Source organism: Armigeres subalbatus, chromosome 1, assembly GCF_024139115.2.
Source record: "Armigeres subalbatus isolate Guangzhou_Male chromosome 1, GZ_Asu_2, whole genome shotgun sequence".
Lineage (NCBI taxonomy): Eukaryota > Metazoa > Arthropoda > Insecta > Diptera > Culicidae > Armigeres > Armigeres subalbatus.
Genome location: NC_085139.1, coordinates 283,780,379 through 283,800,174, shown reverse-complemented (window position 1 = coordinate 283,800,174; position 19,796 = coordinate 283,780,379). Strand labels below are relative to the sequence as shown.

Genomic DNA, 19,796 nt, shown 5'->3' with positions numbered 1-19,796 from the left:
GACCATTTTCAATGTAAGAAAAAGGACCTTAAAATGACGCATTTCTCTTGCAAAAAATACTAAAATATATAACTGAGTGTTTTTAGGCGTGCTATAAGCATAAAAAATAGTAATTTGGTCATAACTTCTGATCCCATAGTCTAATCTAGCCAGTTTTCAATAGCAAATAGGACATGATAGACAGGAATTTGATTGTGCACACGTCATTTGAAGTACGTATGGAAATTACTGTGAAAATCGATCCTTAAGTGAAAACCCAAATTTATCACGCTGCTTAAGAATTACTCAACTATGAGAGTAATGAATTGCGTCACGGCTAAATTGATTATTGATTTAAAATGTGCATGTAAACAGCGTATTTGTTAAAAGAAAAATAGAAATATTATTCAAACCGCATGAGTTATTAGCAATCAAAAACCATAGTGGCCAAATAGAAAAGTTTCTTCGCCTCCTATCAAAATTAGGCTTTTGGAGTGAAATTATAGCCTTCTGGTACAACTTTGTTGTACGAGAAAGGGAAAACCGTTCCGTGGGGTGGCCCATAAACTATTTATATATAATCAACACATTGACTACATAGAATACTTCTTAAGCTGAAATGCAGCTGTTGTTGCGAAGCGATTTATCGTTTGGAAGCAAAGTTATGAAGAAAACAAAAATGCTCATTATATTATAGATATTGATGTTATTCTTTTACTTGTTAAATAAAATTTCCCACGATTCAGTACTTTACTTTAATACTTTTCTTGCAAACATCAAATAGTTTCGCAATAAAGACGAGCTAGAGCTTGAGGGGAAGCGTTTTGCATAATTGTTACTTTTTTTAAAGTAATTTTCATACAAACTTCAAACTGCACGTGCTTACTTAAATTAGATCCAAATTTAGGAGGATCATTAAAATGGCATATGCAATCGTTTAAGCATCGGGCGCTATATTCAAAATTTGAATCACTCTAGTGATAAGATAAGGGCAAAAAGTCATAAGAAAAATTTTACCGACATGAGCGTTATGTTTGTTTTATGCCTCTAATAATCGCCTATATCGCGAATATTTTCAAATAATCACAATTTTTCAGCTTCGATATAAGCAAAGTTTTTTTTGGGTTCATTATAGCATTGAAAAAATAGGGATTAAATTTAAATAAATATAACTTTATTTCGTCAATAAATATGTAACAATAAACTAAACTTATTATCAAGTCTTCCTCGTATGGCTATTCTCGTGTAGCGCCAAAGCATCCGACCTGATGCACCTATGTCCACAAACCTTACAAACATAAGAACCCCCTTTGCTGTGATTTTTCAAATCGTGGCGCCTCAAATCCTGAATGTAGATGAACTGTTTTGCACATTTGCTACATTTGAAGGGTTTATCTTTCATGGTGTGCAGTCTCTCATGCAGCTTCGCCTTAGCCTCCGTATGGAATCGCCTTCCGCATTTACTGCATCGATGGTCAAATGATCCCGAGTGATGTGCCTTGCAGTGCTGGGTGTATCCGGCTCTGGATGCGAAATTTCTGTCACATGGTTGACAAAAGAACTCACTGTTCTCGAAGAGCTTAAACCGTCGCTTGGTGGATTTGGTAGACTTTTTAACGATTTTGTTTGACATAACGTTTTCTTTCGGTAATTCTTGTTCTGAATTCGATGATGATTCCGCTGATGTATGACAGGGCTTCGCCGTCAATTGGACATATTCGTTCTCGATGTTTTCTTTCTTATCCGATGGCCAAGGGAAATTATCGATACACTGCAGAACGTTTTTGCAATTTTGTTCGGCGGAGAACTCCGATGAAATAACCTTCTTCAGATTAAGTTGAGAGAGCATCCACCCGTGAAGTGAAATGAACTCTTGGGGTGTTGGCGCTACAGTGTTCTGAACGTTCATCTGATGATCTTGAATTTCCATATCCATGTTATCAGTTTATGAAGTTTCTATGCTTACTTATCGGAGAACGTGACTGGAATGATGAAATGCATCCATCATGGATTATTTAAACCGCGACCAGGTATAAAAAATTATAATCTAATATTCTCGCGGAATCTTATTTGCCTTATTAACAGGTAGCAATGATTATTGTTGTCATATTGATCGGTATAAATTTGGTAACGAATCATCACAGGAATCGTGAATGTCTTAGGTAGCTTTGTTGTAGGTAGTGTTTAAAATTGTATTAAAAAAAACTTTTAAGGGGTTTGACGAGTTTGGAAGGGTAAAAAATGATCACTGTTAATGCAGGATACAAATTTGCAAATATGAAATTACACAGCGTGACAGCGTGACGATGATGAAAAAAAATATTGGTTCATTACAAGAAGTGTGACAAAGAGGAGAGGGGTGTTAAAAATGGTAATAGTTCTGCATGACGTACTATATGTCTCTTCCCTAGATGTCCTTCACCATACAATTTTTTGACGGTAAATTCATGCTAGACCATCGTACATCTTCTTGTTGATCGATTTGGATATAAAGAATTGAACTATAATGTGTCTATAATAGTGTAACGAAGTCCCGTGGAACTATTTCAACTCATAGAAATAGTGGGGATGGGGGTCCCGTAGCGTAGTTGGTTACACGTTCGCCTTACAAGCGAATGATCATGGGTTCGTTTCCCAGCCTCTCCACCAAACCCTCGTCCGTCGACGGATCCGCAGCCCATACGATGGAGTTTGGGGTAGGCGCCTTACCGTCACGGCTGCCTGATGACGACTGACGACTTGTTCTTCTCGGAGGCATTCCTCCAACGTTAACCGGATTAATGGCAACCGAACGTACACAATGGACTCACGATGAGATGGACTGGCAACGACAACAATAATGGTAATGGAAATCTATAAATAGATTCTGTGTGGATTCTGTACAGCAGAATACCACAGTAGATCTCGGCACAGTAACGGTTAAGAAACACAGAGTGCCTACCAAATAAAGAAAGGAATAAAAAAAATAGCGGGGACCTCAAAGATCTTCATGTTGATCGATTTGAATATTAGGATCTGAGCTCAAAGACAGTTTGAAGTGTCGTAGATGTCGAATGAATTCTGTGGTGTGCCTCTAATGGTGCAATGAGGAACCCATAAACTAGTGGGGGCATCGAAGATCTTCATATTGATCGATTTGAATATTAACATCTGAACTCAAGGAGAGTTTAGAGCGCCGTTGATGTCGAACGAATTCTCCAGTGTGTCTGTAATGGTGTAGTGAGGAACCCTGGAGCTATTCCAACTTATAAAACGAGTGGGGTCATAAGGTCTTCATGTTGATTGATTTGAATATTAACATCTGAGCTCAACGAGAGTTTGGAGTATCGTAGATGTCGTATGAATTCTGTGGTGTGTCTGTAATGGTGTTACAAAGTATCGTGGAGCTATTCCACCCCATAAAATTAGTGGGGACATCGAAGATCTTCATGTTGATCGATTTGAATATTAAGATCTGTACTCAATGATAATTTGTAGTGTCGTAGATGTCGATCGAATTATGTGGTGTGTCTGTAATGGTGTAATGGCGTACCGTGGAGCTGTTCCAACTCATACAAATAGTAGGGACATCGTAGATCTTTTTGTTGACCGATTTGAATATTAAGATCTGAATTCAAGAACTGTTTGGAGTATCGTAGACATTGGAAAAGATCTGTTATATCGCTAGACAGGCGCCGGATATTATCATGAAGCATTTCCATTTCAATTATTTAATCAGAATATGTTAAAAAATGGTGTTGATTCCTTAGAACATCAAAATTAAAACTCAAGGATAGTTTGGATGCTCTAGATCATCCTTAAGCCCGTAACCTGACCTGGGCAATATTTTTCCTGGATGGAACAATTAATTTTGAACATTTTTGCTGAAGAAAGCAAGGCTCTATCTCTTAAAACTGATTTTTGACAGCTGATTTTCGTCTTGGGTCATATATGACCCATCCGTATTGAATCGGTTAAAATAGGTCATTCCGTGTGTAATCCATAGGACCAAATTGAATGTGCCCTCAAAAATTGATCAAGTCATCGAAGAATTCTCGCCTGTTTAACTGTTTGATCCTATAAAATCTGTAATGTCAAATGGCATTGTCATTTTTTTTCTGCTCAATTTTTTTCTGACTTCCCTTAAACTGCACATATGAATGAGAGTACTGTAGAGAACTTTTCTAAGAATTCTTCTACTGATGGTCCCTGCGAAAAAGAACACAAGATCAAGATGAAGCATTAGAAGATATTGTTGGTTTAATTTTACAGTAAAAAATAACCAATTCATAAAATTTAAATAAATAATATTTTATTTCGTCAATAAATATATACAATAATAAAACTATCCTTATCCTATCTTCTTGTTATGGCTAATCTCATGCAGCGCCAAGGCATCCGGCCTGGTAAGCTTCAGTCCACAGACCTTGCAAGCAAAACAATTTCCTTGGCCGTGACGTTTCACTTCGTGGCGCTTCAAGTCGTGACTGTAGATGAACTGTTTTGAACACTGACCACATTTGAACGGTTTATCCTTCATGGTATGGAGTCTCTCGTGCAACTTCATCTTCGCCTCAGTGGGAAACCGCTTTCCGCAGTTACCGCACCGATGGTCCATTGGTCCCGAGTGGTGTGCCTTACAGTGCTGGGTATAGCTGCCTTTGGTTCCGAAGTTTCTGCCACATGGCTGGCAACTGAACTCACTGTTCTTGTAGAGCTTGAACCGTCGTTTGTCGAATGTGGCAGGCATTTTCGTCATTTGGTTATCCGGCTTACTTCTTTCTTTCGCTGGTTGTTGATCTGACGATGACGACGAAGAATCTGTTGGTGAAAGGCAGGGCGTTGCCGGCAGTTGGACATTTGCGTTCTCGGTGATTTCTTTCTTATCCGATGACCAAGGGAAGTTATCGATGTACTTTAGAACATTCTTGCAATTTTGTTCAGCGGAGAACTCCGAAGAAATGATCCTTTGCAGATTTAGATGGGAGAGCATCCACCCGTGAAGTGAAATAAACTCCTCGGATGTTGGAGAAACGGTTGGTTGAAGTTCCATTTGATGATTTTGAATGCCCATGTTAATGGTTTACAGTATGGAGTTCAGACACTTAGTTGTCTGAGCACTTGACTTGAATGATGAAATGCATCCCAGCATGGATTATTTAAACCACGACCAGGTATGAACATACATTTTAATTCTCGCGGAATTTTGTTCAGCTTATTGATAGGTAGCAATGATCGTTGTTGTCATAATTGATTTAATGGTTAGGTAGATTTGTTTGCAGGTATCAAAAATTCTAGTCAGCCTTTTACTTTTCCGACTTCGACAGGGTAGCAGGTCAAGGAGATAAGCCGAAATTTAATACAATTGATTTAGTTGATGTTAATAGTAGGTACAAATGATTTTTATTTTGAACTTTTTTTTACAAACGGTGGTGCGAAAATAGTGACTTTAGTGACCATTTTCCAAAAAATAGTGACTTTAGTGACTTTTGGATGCAAATAGTGACTTTTTAGTGACTAGGCTCAAAATAGTGACCAAGTCACTAAAAAGTGACTTGCTGCCAGCCCTGCATTATAGATATTGACGTTATTATTTTACTTGTTAAATTCAATTTCCCACGATTCAGTACTCCCTTAACTACTTTCAACAAAAATAAAATTTAATAATTTTGTTTATATAATAAAAACCTTCAATTTGAATCTAAAAATTAAATTGAGTTACAAAATAGATAGACACACACAATTGTATAAAATATTTGAAGCGTGCGGGATGCAGCGTCCTCCAGGAACTCCTTCGGAAGTTCCTCCTGGAGCTCCTCCACAAGTTCCTCCAGGAATTTCTCTGGAAGAATTACCAATTACCTCAAAACATTTCTATTGAAATTCCTCTGGATATTATTTAAGAAATTCTCAAAAATTCTGGGGGTACTTTTCCTAACATGTCTACAGTAACATCCAGAAAGCGCTTCAGGATTTACCTAGTAAATTCTTCTCGAAGCTGATTCGCATTTTCTTCCAAAAATTCCTCCATGAATCCTCCTAAAAATTCCGACAATAATTCCTCCAGAAATCTCTTTTCAAGTTTCCTGAAATTTCTTCAATTTCCCAAGGAATTCTTTTCGAATTCCCACAGACTTGCTGAGTCAAGTACGAGACACTGAAGACGACCTAACTGTTGAGGTCGAAATACGTATCTGTCAAGGAATTTTGTACAGAAAAGCTTTAGAAATATCTGTGGGAATTCCGAAAAGAATTCTTGGGAAATTGAAGAAATTTCCAGGAAACTTATAAAGAGATTTCTGGAGGAATTATTGTCGGAATTTTTGGGAGGATTCATGGAGGAATTTCTGGAAGAAAATGCGAGTCAGCTTCGAGAAGAATTTCCGAGGTAAATCTTGAAGCGCTTTCTGGATGATACTGTAGACATGTTAGGAAAAATACCCCCAGATTTTTGAGAAATCCGGCAGGACCTTCCGAAAGAATTTCTTAAATAATATCCAGAGGAATTTCAATAGGAATGTTTTGAGGTAATTCTTCCAGAGGAATTCCTGGAGGAACTTGTGGAGGAGCTCCTGGAGGACGCTACATCCCGCACGCTTCAAATATTTTATACAATTGTGTGTCTATCTATTTTGTAACTCAATTTCGTTTTTAGATTCAAATTGAAGGTTTTTATTATATAAACAAAATTATTAAATTGTATTTTTGTTGAAAAAAGTATAAACACGCTCTTTCTTTAAAATCTTGCTTAACTTCAAGTAAGTGCAAAGTTCAAGTCAGTGTGCCATTTCTTAGAAAGCGCAAATGGAAAAAGTTTTTAGCGCGATGGTGAGCTTCAACAACTCTTCGTTATCATTACAAATTCTAACCGACCGTATATAAATTGCTCTAGATTTCATCACATTATGGTGAGAAACAGAAGTTTTGAATAATAATCCTCACATTAGTGGTGTGACAAGGAAAACAAATAAATAATTTCATATTTGAAAATTTCTATCCAACATTACAGCGATCGTTTTTTTACCCGTCCAAAGTCGTCATACGTTCAAAGGACTGAAAACTATTTTCAACACTACCTACAAAAAAATCTACCTAACAAATTCACGATTACTGTAATGATTCTTTACCAATCAATTATAACAACAATGATCATTGCTACCTATTAATTAGTTAAACAATATTTTAAATAACAGTTTAAATAATCTATGATGGATGCATTTCATCATTCCAGTCACGTTCTCCGATAAGTAAGCATAGAAACTTCATACACTGATAACATGGATATGGAAATTCAAGATCATCAGGTTCAGACCACTGTAGCGCCAACACCCCAAGAGTTCATTTCACTACACGGGTGGATGCTCTCTCAGCTTAATCTGAAGAAGGTTATTTCATCGGAGTTCTCCGCCGAACAAAATTGCAAAAACGTTCTGCAGTGCATCGATAATTTCCCTTGGCCATCGGATAAGAAAGAAAACATCGAGAACGAATATGTCCAATTGCCGGCGAAGCCCTGTCTTACATCAGCGGAATCATCGTCGTCAACGTCAGCGAAAGAAAACGTTAGGTCGGATAACAAAATTGTGAAAAAGTCTAAAAAATCCACCAAGCGACGGTTTAAGCTCTTCGAGAACAGTGAGTTCTTTTGCCAACCATGTGCCAGAAATTTCGCATCCAGAGCCGGATACACCCAGCACTGCAAGGCACATCACTCGGGATCATTTGACCATCGATGCGGTACATGCGGAAGGCGATTCCATACGGAGGCTAAGGCGAAGCTGCACACCATGAAAGATAAACCCTTCAAATGTGGCAAATGTGCAAAACAGTTCATCTACATTCAGGATTTGAGGCGCCACGGATTGAAACATCACGGCGAAGGGGGTCATTATGTTTGTAAGGTTTGTGGGCTTAAGTGCATCAGGTCGGATATTTTGGCGCTGCACGAGTTTAGCCATACGAAGAAGACGGGATAATAATGTTAGGTTATTTTTACATATTTATTGACGAAATAAAATTATATTTAATTTAATATGATCCCTATTTTTTATTCAAAACTTCCATGTTAATTCTTTTTAGTCATTTTTGATATTAGAGGTGAACACAACTACATAACCAACAACATCCCTGAACTAGTTAATATGACTAAGCTCTTCATAACGAGAAGAATGTTATCGAAAGATAAATTCACTACTCGCCTTTACAATCCGAAGATCTGAAAGAATAATTTGAAGCCGCACTTGTGAAAACTTTGAAAGAGTACTGCCATATCTGCAGATCACACAAAGTTTCAAAATAGTAGTTATTCATGCAAATTTAATTTCATTTACATGGAGACCAAAAATAATTTTACAAACGATGGATAAATAAAAGCATAAACACATAAGCTCTGGACATCTCTGAAAAGAAAAGTTTAGCCAGACAAGAAAGTTGAAATAGGCAATATTATTAACTGAACTGGAATGCTCTTATTGAGTGTGCGATCGGAAAGGAAACCTTCCGGAAAAGCTTTCTGGATATGCTCTAAAACATTTGGAAGAAAATGGGGCTGAAGACCAAAAATGATAAAGTGGATCTACACTTCCATTATTCGTCCAAAACTGACATAGGCAGCGCCTCTTGTATGGTGGCCAAAAACAGAAAAGGCTACTGCAAAGAAGAAGGTGACAAAACTGCAAAGGCTAGTGTCCATTGCTATAACGAGAGCCATCACGTATGGATTGGGAAGTTGTTCGATAAAATTCTATACTGATGTGCTATTAAAATGAAATTTTAATGGAAATTGAAATCCTGAGAAGTACAAAGGTTGATGATCAACTGGTTGGTCGCCAAAAAGTGTGCTCAACACAGATAGAAAAATCCACTGAAATTTACGCTAAAAGTCATACACATAAATGGAACGCTATTATTAGCGTAATTTCACACAGGATATAGCCTAAATGTATACAATATTTGACGTGAATCAAGTTGTAAGTTGTAAGCAATCTTGTTAGGAAGAGGACCATTTCAAATAGCGTAAATTTCTGCATTTCAAGTTTTATGCGCTCTTTATTTTTCATAATTTCTTTCTGTGAATCAAAGAGATTTACAATTTCCAATGTTTCAGAAACCAACAAGCTGTTGGAGCTCAATAAAAGAGCTCTTTGCACCTTTACTGGCCTAATAACCGGATATTGTCCGAGTAGATATCATTTGAAAAATATTGGCCATGTTCAGAATGATATTTATCGTTTCTGTAACATGGAACGTGAATCCTCGGAACTACTGCTTTGTAGTTGTGATGCATTGAACAAGTGTAGATTTAAATTTCTAAATAGTGGCTTTATGCAACCCGGAGAAATTTGGACTGCAAATGGACGCTGTAGTTCTACGGCTATGGAATTGATTACACATTATGGTGCGATTAAGAAGGATTGGGTATGAATAATTTATTTCCTAATGTAAAATTTTTATCAAACATTTCTTCAGCGATATTTATATTTCGGCCCATATCCTCGATCTGCTACCTGTTCGAAGCCGGAAAAGACTGAATAGAGTTTTTAATACCTGCAAAAAAACTACCTAACCATTAAAGATTGATGTGATGATTCGTTACCATTGTACCAATCAATTATGACAACAACGATCATTGCTACCTATCAATAAGGTGAACAATATTCTGCGATAATTGAAAGATTGTATGTTCATACCTGGTCATGGTTTAAATAATCCATGCTGGGATGCATTTCATCATTCAAGTCAGGTGCTCAGACAACTCCATACTGTAAACCAATAACATGGATATGGACATTCAAAATCATCAAATGGAACTTCAACCAACCGTTTCTCCAACATCCGAGGAGTTTATTTCACTTCACGGGTGGATGCTCTCCCATCTAAATCTACAAAGGATCATTTCTTCGGAGTTCTCCGCTGAACAAAATTGCAAAAATGTTCTGAATTACATCAATAATTTCCCTTGGTCATCGGATAAGAAAGAAATCACCGAGAACGAAACTGTCCAATTACCGGCAATGCCCTGCCTTTCACCAACGGATTCTTCGTCGTCAACGTCAGATCAAGAACCAGCGAAAGAAAGTGTTATGCCGGATAACCAAATGACGAAAATGCCTGCCACATTCGACAAACGACGGTTCAAGCTCTACAAGAACAGTGAGTTCAGTTGCCAACCATGTGGCAGAAACTTCGGAACTAAAGGCAGCTATACCCAGCACTGTAAGGCACACCACTCGGGACCAATGGACCATCGGTGCGGTAGCTGCGGAAAACGGTTTCCCACTGAGGCGAAGATGAAGCTGCACGAGAGACTCCATACCATGAAGGATAAACCTTTCAAATGCGACAAATGTTCAAAGCAGTTCATCTACAGTCACGATTTGAAGCGCCACGAAGTGAAACGTCACGGCCAAGGAAATTGTTATGCTTGCAAGGTCTGCGGACTGAAGCTTGCCAGACCGGATGCCTTGGCGCTGCATGAGATTAGCCACAAAAAGAAGGCAGGATAAGGATAAGTTTTTTTATTGTTACCTATTATTGACGAAATAAAACATTATTTATTTTAATTTAATTCTTTATTTTTATTCATACCTACACCCAAAACAATTCTGTATTCTTTGTATTAAACATTTTTATCAAATCTCGCATTCAAATCAATCAGAGAATGTCATAGGGGAACAGGTGGTAAGATGAACACGTTGTCACAATTGCACAACTTTTATCATAAATTTGTGAAAGTTTGATACAAGTGTTCATTTTACCCCCATACGTGCCTTGTGATAAATAACTCTTCCTCTAACTATGCAAACCAATAATTTTACTATTTACCCCTGCAACATCTTTGTGAAGGCAGTCATATTTGCCGCTGTGGTTAGAACAGGTTTGAATCAATGTTATTATGAATTAATTATGAATTAAAGCTTGCGGAAAAATGGTTAAAAATTACATCAGACCCTATTTTTACGGCCTTGTTTGATATTTTGGATTGTAATGGCTATTCTTTCGGTCTCAAAACCAAAATATTAGCTCAGGTACCTTATTTTATTTCGAGGATAACGTGTGTATGATTAACATACGCCTAAATAGTGTTTTAATATAAATATAGCCAACTGTTCATATTACCACCACTTCCCTACTTGTTAAGACAGCTCATTGCATTAAGTAGCTTTATTTGGTTTCCATCAACACATCCAAACGAATCTCGTTGGCTCCTCCAAGAACAAGTATATGAATCGTGTACAGCAATATAACTTTAAACCACACAATCTTCCCGATTCCATTTAGCTTGATAACGGAAAAGGACACAAATATGCATGGTGCTTATTCCACTCGTATCTCTCATTGCTATCCCACTTGTCACATCCGAATAGCATGAAACGTGGATTATGATTGCCTTTGGTCGCGTCGTTCCTCATCTGAGAAATAGTCCAAATGGTTAGCTCGTCAGTTTTGATGTGCTAAGTGTGGAGGGTCCGGGTTCAATTCCCGTCTTTGACCGATTTTTTTTGTATGGTTGCTGAGGTTGTCGAAGTATACAGCATTTCACTCCTCGATGGGGGAGTGTAAAATTAGATTTAATGTAGACACTAATACATAACAAGTTCTTATTTTCTCGTGACCGGAGACCTAATGCAAGGGCCTGCCATTTACTTAATACAATATGTCGCAAATGATGGCAAACTATACGTGAAGATTATACGACAATTTCCCGAAAACCAATTCCACGAATGTAATTTCCCCAAATGTAATAATTCCCCGAATGGAACAATTCCCCGAATGGAACAATTCCCCGAATATAAAGTACCTCTTTCAAACACACATTCGCAGGGAGTAAATCGTTGCGCAACGGATAAGCCACGTGATCACATGCTACTCACCTGTAAGTAATATTCTCGGTGTAAGTGCACTTACCACCGCATCCATCGTTGGACTTCGTATGCCGCCACACCGAAAAACAGTGTTGCAAGTAAGATCTGACCAAAATTGTACCTACTAACCCGTAATACTGTAAGAAGATTGAAATTTGTGAACCACATAATTTGATTTCCTGCCTCTAAGGGCAACATAGTTCACGTGAACGAATAAAAACGGTAAAGAGCTCGAATAAACCAAAATAGTACCTTGCAATAATCTTCTTTGTAATACCGTTGCAATTGTAGACAGTTGGGTGTTAGAGGAAATTCAACTCTTTTTAAGAAATCGGGTTTAGTTCGTCAGTAGTATGGGCTCTGGGTAGGGAATCCCAAAGGGTAACCTGCCCACCCTGTGTGTTGTGACTTTTGATAAAGCTATTTCCTTGGGCTGACTGAGTGCGTTAAGGTTTCGTTCGTGGGTTTAGGATCGGAGAAAGAACTCGTCCTGAGAGGATTGCTGGCCGGGTACAGGACTTTCTAAGAGATTTGACACGCTCCTTCGCGGCAGTAGTGTACTCACTGCCTGGCGCTTAAGTGAAGGCTGTTCAGTTGGTTCGAACCTTCTCTCCTTCATTCCCATGTCCCGTTACAAATGTAAAACACACCTTATCTTATATATTTTAGATCTGTCACTGTGTTGTTGTCGGTTGTCTGTTAAGTTTCAACTTTAATATCTTATATAATTTCGTCTTATTAGTGTTTTAGTCATTGTTAGATACAGTGTGTATAAAACTACAAAAGAATTATTAAGTATTGTCTTACAAATTCTGTGTGTCCTTCCTCTATCTATCAATATCTGCTTCCTCCTTTTATCAAATTCTATTTTCTCTTTTATAGCTCAATCTCTACTTTTTTTTTCTTTTTTCTTTCTTCTATCTCGGAATAAACAGAGTAAACAATTTCTCAAACACAACAAAAAAAGATCGTATCTAAATACCTATATTTTAGATTCAGTTTAGATTTAGTTCAACATTATTATTTCATTATTTTTTTCATTTCTAATTTTTTAAATTCCTACGGTTTTTCTTAATTGATTTCTGGTTTACTAGGTATTATGTTAAAACTTATCATCAGAACCAATGCAAAGTTTATGCAAGAAAAATTCATTGTTATGGAGAAACATAAATTCAATTTCCTATCATTAAGCTATTTTCTATTCATTTAATTGCATCGAAATTACCATTTTGAATTCTCCAACCTGATGCAAATCCTGGTAAATCTAAATAGTTCTACACTCCCAATTGAAAACATTCTTAAATTTGAATGTCTCTAGACTATAAGAATAATCTATTGTGATTCATTGGGTCGTATGAATAAAAAGTAGTAAGTTCAACTTTACTACATTTTCAGTAGTAAACGTCACTTGTGGAACATGTTCGTATGAATAAAAGAGACTTTACTACACTACACATTTCGAACATACTACAAACAACTGATTCGGTATGAATAAAACAAGAGTTTACTACTGATTTCTTGTAGTCTGCTCAAGACGTTGCTACTCATGTTCCAAATGCATTTTATTCATCAGAATCGAAGCGAATCGGCTTTGTTCTTGAAAATAAAAGTCCAATTTAGGGAAAACAAACAAAACAGACATGTCGTTTGTTGATTAGCCGCAAAAAATGATGAAATCATCATCGTCATCATGGGGTCTATTTTGTTTTGACGTTTCTCCGTGTAGTAAATGGTAGTAAACTGTAGTAAAGGCTAAGTTCGAATGTAGCATTTGCCATAAGCTCGAAAATGTTTTTATTCATATCAAACATGTAGTTTTCTCTGTGGACTTTATTTTGAGTAGATACTACAAGCGCTGAGTTTTGCTACTTTTTATTCATACGACCCATTACTTCCCAATTTCAATCTATATTACAATTTTGGGGCCCTCATTAGCCGTGCGGTAAGATGCGCGGCTACAAAGCAAGGCCATGCTGAGGGTGGCTGGGTTCGATTCCTGGTGCCGGTCTAGACAATTTTCGAATTGGAAATTGTCTCGACTTCACTGGACATAAAAGTATCATCATGTTAGTTTCATGATATACGAATGCAGAAATGGTAACTTGGCTTAGAAACCTCGCAGTTAATTAATAACTGTGGAAGAGCTTAATGAACACTAAGCTGCGAGGCGGCAATGTCCCAGTGGGGGATGTAATGCCAATGAAGAAGAAGAAGAAGAAGAAGAAGAAGGTTACAATTTATCATATCCTACCTGTGACCACGCGTTGGCTTCGCTATTTCCAGTTGACGTCAACGTCAAACCCCGTGGCCTTGGCTAGGGAACTTTCACCGCCTGTGGATTATTTATACCTAATAATTCATGAGAAAATGTCAAGCATTTTGGAAGCCTTTTCGAAAAGAAATTACGGGTTCCGTTCACGTATTTTGCCTTCCCAAGTCATGCAGTATTAATATTCAGATTTTGTCACATTTCCTCATTATTTTTATCACCTTAAAATTCATCAGGAATGATGAAATCGGGATATTATTGTATATCTATACTAATTTTGGCAGGGTCCAATGCAAAAAAAGTCAAATTCGTACGTTAAATCTTCGTAACAAAAAGTCGTCCTGAAAGAGTTAATTTGGTTAATGCCTTATGACTGATTCACTTTTTTGGTTATGACTGCTTCCACTTTGGTAAATTTAACCATTGGCAATTGTCACTGACGGATCGAAGTAAGCCTTGCGCGCGGTCGGTTGTGTTTGATTTTCTGACAGCGAATTTTTGTCTTCGATATCGTAAAGTTTTTATTTCGGCTGGTGCTACCGCTAGGATTTTTCCGGTTTTAGGTTTCGTAAACTACCGGATAGGTATATCGCAACTTGCGCGAGTGTTCTGTTAAAAAATGCGGTTTTGTGATTTATTCTAAGAAATATACGTAAAAGAATGTGGAAGCTTCATGGGAGCTAAAAGTCTCTCCCGTTTTTTGGAAATGGATTAGTTTTGTCGCATTATGTTCTTGCTATGTTTCCTACGATTGTGTTTCCTATATCAAAATGCTTCCTTTGGCGGAATACCGATCTTATAATCAATCTTGTCTAACAAGACATAGCTCTAAAACTGTACTCAAACTATTCAAATGAATGAGAGTGGCTTTTATTTGAATTCTTCTACGAATGGACACAAGATTTAATGTTATAGAATGAAAAGAACGAAACATTGAAAGGTTTTGTAGGTTTGAATAAAAAATAAAGACTTAAATTAAAATAAATAATGTTTTATTTCGTCCATAAATATGTAACAACTAAAAAACTTATCCTTATCCTGTCTTCTTGTTGTGGCTAATCTCATGCAACGCCAATGCATCCGGCCTGGTGAGCTTCAGCCCACAGACTTTGCAAACATAACAATTTCCTTGACCGTGACGTTTCACTTCGTGGCGCTTCAAGTCGTGACTGTAGATGAACTGTTTTGAACACTGGCCACATTTGAACGGTTTATCCTTCATGGTGTGGAGTCTTTCGTGCAGCTTCATCTTCGCCTCAGTGGGAAACCGCTTTCCGCAGTTACCGCACCGATGGTCCATTGGTCCCGAGTGGTGTGCCTTACAGTGCTGGGTATAGCTGCCTTTGGTTCCGAAGTTTCTGCCACATGGTTGGCAACTGAACTCACTGTTCTTGTAGAGCTTGAACCGTCGTTTGTCGAATGTGGCAGGCATTTTCGTCATTTGGTTATCCGGCGCAACACTTTCTTTCGCTGGTTCTTGATCTGACGTTGACGACGGCAGTTGGATATTTGCGTTCTCGGTGATTTCTTTCTTATCCGATGACCAAGGGAAATTATTGATGTACTTCAAAACATTTTTGCAATTTTGTTCAGCGGAGAACTCCGAAGAAATAATCTTTTGTAGATTTAGATGGGAGAGCATCCACCCGTGAAGTGAAATGAACTCCTCGGATGTTGGCGAAACGGTTGGTTGAAGTTCCATTTGATGATTTTGAATGTCCATATCCATGTTATTGGTTTACAGTATGGAGTTCCAACACTTAGTTGTCTGAGCACTTGACTTGAATGATGAAATGCATCCCAGCATGGATTATTTAAACCACCTCCAGGTATGAACATACATTTTTTTAATTCTCGCGGAAGTTTGTTCAGATTATTGATAGGTAGCAATGATCGTTGTTGCCATAATTGGTTGGTAATGAATCATCATATCAATCTTCAATGGTTAGGTAGATTTTCTCGCAGGTATCAAAAATTCTAGTCAGTCTTTTCCGACTTCGAACGGGTAGCAGGTCAAGGAGATGGGCCAAAATTTAAAATTATCGCTGAAGAAATGTTGGATAAAAATATTACAATTGGAAATAAATTATTCATATTCAATCTCTTTTATCGCACCATAGTGTGATCAATTTCAAAGCAATTTGCTTTGGGTTTCAGTCATATTTACGAAGCCAATTTTACGCGAAGTCAATGAGATCAGGGACCATTTTCAATATAAGAAAAAGGACCTTAAAATGATGCATTTCTCTTGCAAAAAATACTAAAATATATAACTGAGTGTTTTTAAGCGTGCTATAAGCATAAAAAATAGTAATTTGGTCATAACTTCTGATCCCATAGTCTAATCTAGCCAGTTTTCAATAGCAAATAGGACAGGATAGACAGGAATTTGATTGTGCACACGTCATTTGAAGTACGTATGGAAATTACTGTGAAAATCGATCCTTAAGTGCAAACCCAAATTTATCACGCTGCTTAAGAATTACTCAACTATGAGAGTAATGAATTGCGTCACGGCTAAATTGATTATTGATTTAAAATGTGCATGTAAACAGCGTATTTGTTAAAAGAAAAATAGAAATATTATTCAAACCGCATGAGTTATTAGCAAACAAAAACCATAGTGGCCAAATAGGAAAGTTTCTTCGCCTCCTATCAAAATTAGGCTTTTGGAGTGAAATTATAGCCTTCTGGTACAACTTTGTTGTACGAGAAAGGGAAAACCGTTCCGTGGGGTGGCCTATTTATATATAATCAACACATTGACTACATAGAATAAGCGAAGCGATTTATCGTTTGGAAGCAAAGTTATGAAGAAAACAGAAATGCTCATTATATTATAGATATTGATGTTATTCTTTTACTTGTTAAATAAAATTTCCCACGATTCAGTACTTTACTTAAATACTTTTCTTGCAAACATCAAATAGTTTCGCAATAAAGACGAGCTAGAGCTTGAGGGGAAGCGTTTTGCATAATTGTTACTTTTTTCAAAGTAATTTTCATATAAACTTCAAACTGCACGTGCTTACTTAAATTAGATCCAAATTTAGGAGGATCATTAAAATGGCATATGCAATCGTTTAAGCATCGGGCGCAATATTCAAAATTTGAGTGATAAGATAAAGGCAAAAAGTCATAATAAATATTTTACCGACATGAGCGATATGTCTGTTTTATGCCTCTAATAAAGTTTTTTTTGGGTTCATTATAGCATTGAAAAAAATAGGGATTAAATTTAAATAAATATAATTTTATTTCGTCAATAAATATGTAACAATAAACTAAACTTATTATTTAGTCTTTCTCGTATGGCTATTCTCGTGTAGCGCCAAAGCATCCGACCTGATGCACTTAAGCCCACAAACCTTACACACATAATGACCCCCTTTGCCATGACGTTTCAAATCGTGGCGCCTCAAATCCTGAATGTAGATGAACTGTTTTGCACATTTGCTACATTTGAAGGGTTTATCTTTCATGGTGTGCAGTCTCTCATGCAGCTCCGCCTTAGCCTCCGTATGGAATCGCCTTCCGCATTTACCGCATCGATGGTCAAATGATCCCGAGTGATGTGCCTTGCAGTGCTGGGTGTATCCTGCTCTGGATGCGAAATTTCTGTCACATGGTAGGCAAAAGAACTCACTGTTCTTGTAGAGCTTAAACCGTCGCTTGTTGGATTTGGTAGACTTTTTCACGATTTTGTTATCCGACCTAACGTTTTCTTGCGCTGACGATGATTCCGCTGATGTAAGACAGGGCTTCGCCGGCAATGGGACATATTCGTTCTCGATGTATTCTTTCTTATCCGATGACCAAGGAAAATTATCGATGCACTGCAGGACGTTTTTGCAATTTTGTTCAGCGGAGAACTCCGATGAAATAACCTTCTTCAGATTAAGTTGAGAGAACATCCACCCGTGAAGTGAAATGAACTCTTGGGGTGTTGGTGCTACGGTGGTCTGAAGGTTCATTTGATGATCTTGAATTTCCATATCCATGTTATCAGTTTATGAAGTTTCTATGCTTACTTGTCGGAGAACGTGACTGGAATGATGAAATGCATCAATCATGGATTATTTAAACCGCGACCAGGTATAAAAAAATATAATCTTATATTCTCGCGGAATCTTATTTGCCTTATTAATAGGTAGCAATGATTATTGTTGTCAATTGTCATATTGATCGGTATAAATTTGGTAACGAATCATCATAGTAATCGTGAATGTCTTAGGTAGATTTGTTGTAGGCTGGGACGGGACTTGCAAAGAGGAAAAATGTAACTTCATCTGCAACCAGCAAGCGCTGTCACGAATTGTCAGATGCAACCAGCACCTTTTTGTGTAAAAGTATTGGTATCCCTCAAAAGTATTCCGAATGATTTTGTTTTACGAGTACTTTTCACTTTGAAAAGTATTCTAAAATAGCCGGACAGCTTAATATTGAACTATTATGAATACATGTTTTATTTCCGATAGGAAAATCTTTATAAAAATAAGTTTACAAATCCGTAAACCACAAACACTTTTATTGTGCTCAGAAGATTCTACCCGGGATTTAGGTGAAACACTCAAGGAAACAGTTGAGAATCGATGATCACTTCCACACTTATTAACTGCGAGGTTCCTAAGCCACGTTACCATTTTTGCATTCGTATATCATAAGGCTAACACGATGATACTTTTTATTGCCCAGGGAAGTCGAGACAATTTAATCCAAAAATTGCCTAGACCGGCACCGGGAATCGAACCCAGTCAGCCAGCCTCAGCATGGTCTTGCTTTGTAGCCGCGCGTATTACCGCACGTCTAAGGCCCCCATTGCACCATTATTGACATTCAAAAGTAAACCCATAAGAAGGCACATTAAGAAACCCAAGGAACTAAGTAGCTGATTTGCATCTTCAACATTTGTCTTCAACAATTGTTCCATTCCAGGTCATGCAAGAATTTCCTGGATGCCATAGAATCAAACTGGATACGCCATCAACAATTTGTTCATTCCAATTCAACAATTCCCTGACGTACATACCTTAAGATCAATATGTGTAACCAAAGGACTGTTATCTCTTTTCTATCCACAGAACCAAATTGCATACGGCTTTAACACTTGTTTCATTTCAGGTCATCCAAGAATTCACTGCCTGGAGTATAATAGGCCTCAATGTCTACACGCATAATCAAAAAGTTTTTTTTTTTTTCAAAATTGTTCATTCCGTGTGTAATCCATAGGACCAAATTGGATGTGCCCTAACAAATTGGATAAGCCTTAAACAAGTAATCAAATCCTATTTTTTATCATGTACTAACATGCATTCAATTAATATCCAAATCGGTCCGAATGGTTACTAAGAGCATGTTAGAAGCTAATAGAGCTTTGTTACGCGTATTAACATTAAGGCCTAAACCCCAGAGAATTCTCATATTGGCCATATTGATTGAAAGCATGTCGATTTGGATTCATAAATCGCTAGGAATATTTATTATGGCCGATAGATATCAACATGCAATGACATATCCAATTTAGGTCTTTGGATTGCTATAATTATGTCTTCTTCTTCTTTTTCCTGGCATTACATCCCCACACTGGGACAGAGCCGCCTCGCAGCTTTGTGTTCATTAAGCACTTCCACAGTTATTAACTGCGACGTTTCTAAGCCAAGTTACCATTTTGTATCCGTATATCATGAGGCCAACACGATGATACT

At 37.4% G+C, this 19,796-nt stretch overlaps 2 protein-coding genes across 4 annotated transcripts in view; both read right to left on the bottom strand.

Annotated features, from left to right (window-relative positions):
• The window catches only part of LOC134207664 (death-associated protein kinase related), a 469,439-nt gene that overhangs the window by 256,391 nt on the left and 193,252 nt on the right, over positions 1 to 19,796 (bottom strand). The gene's annotated exons all lie outside the window — the stretch shown is intronic.
• On the bottom strand, positions 17,358 to 18,125 carry LOC134215128 (zinc finger protein 595-like). Its single transcript, XM_062694384.1, has one exon. It carries the CDS (start codon positions 18,090 to 18,092, stop codon positions 17,385 to 17,387), a length of 708 nt encoding a protein of 235 aa, XP_062550368.1. The 5' UTR covers positions 18,093 to 18,125; the 3' UTR covers positions 17,358 to 17,384.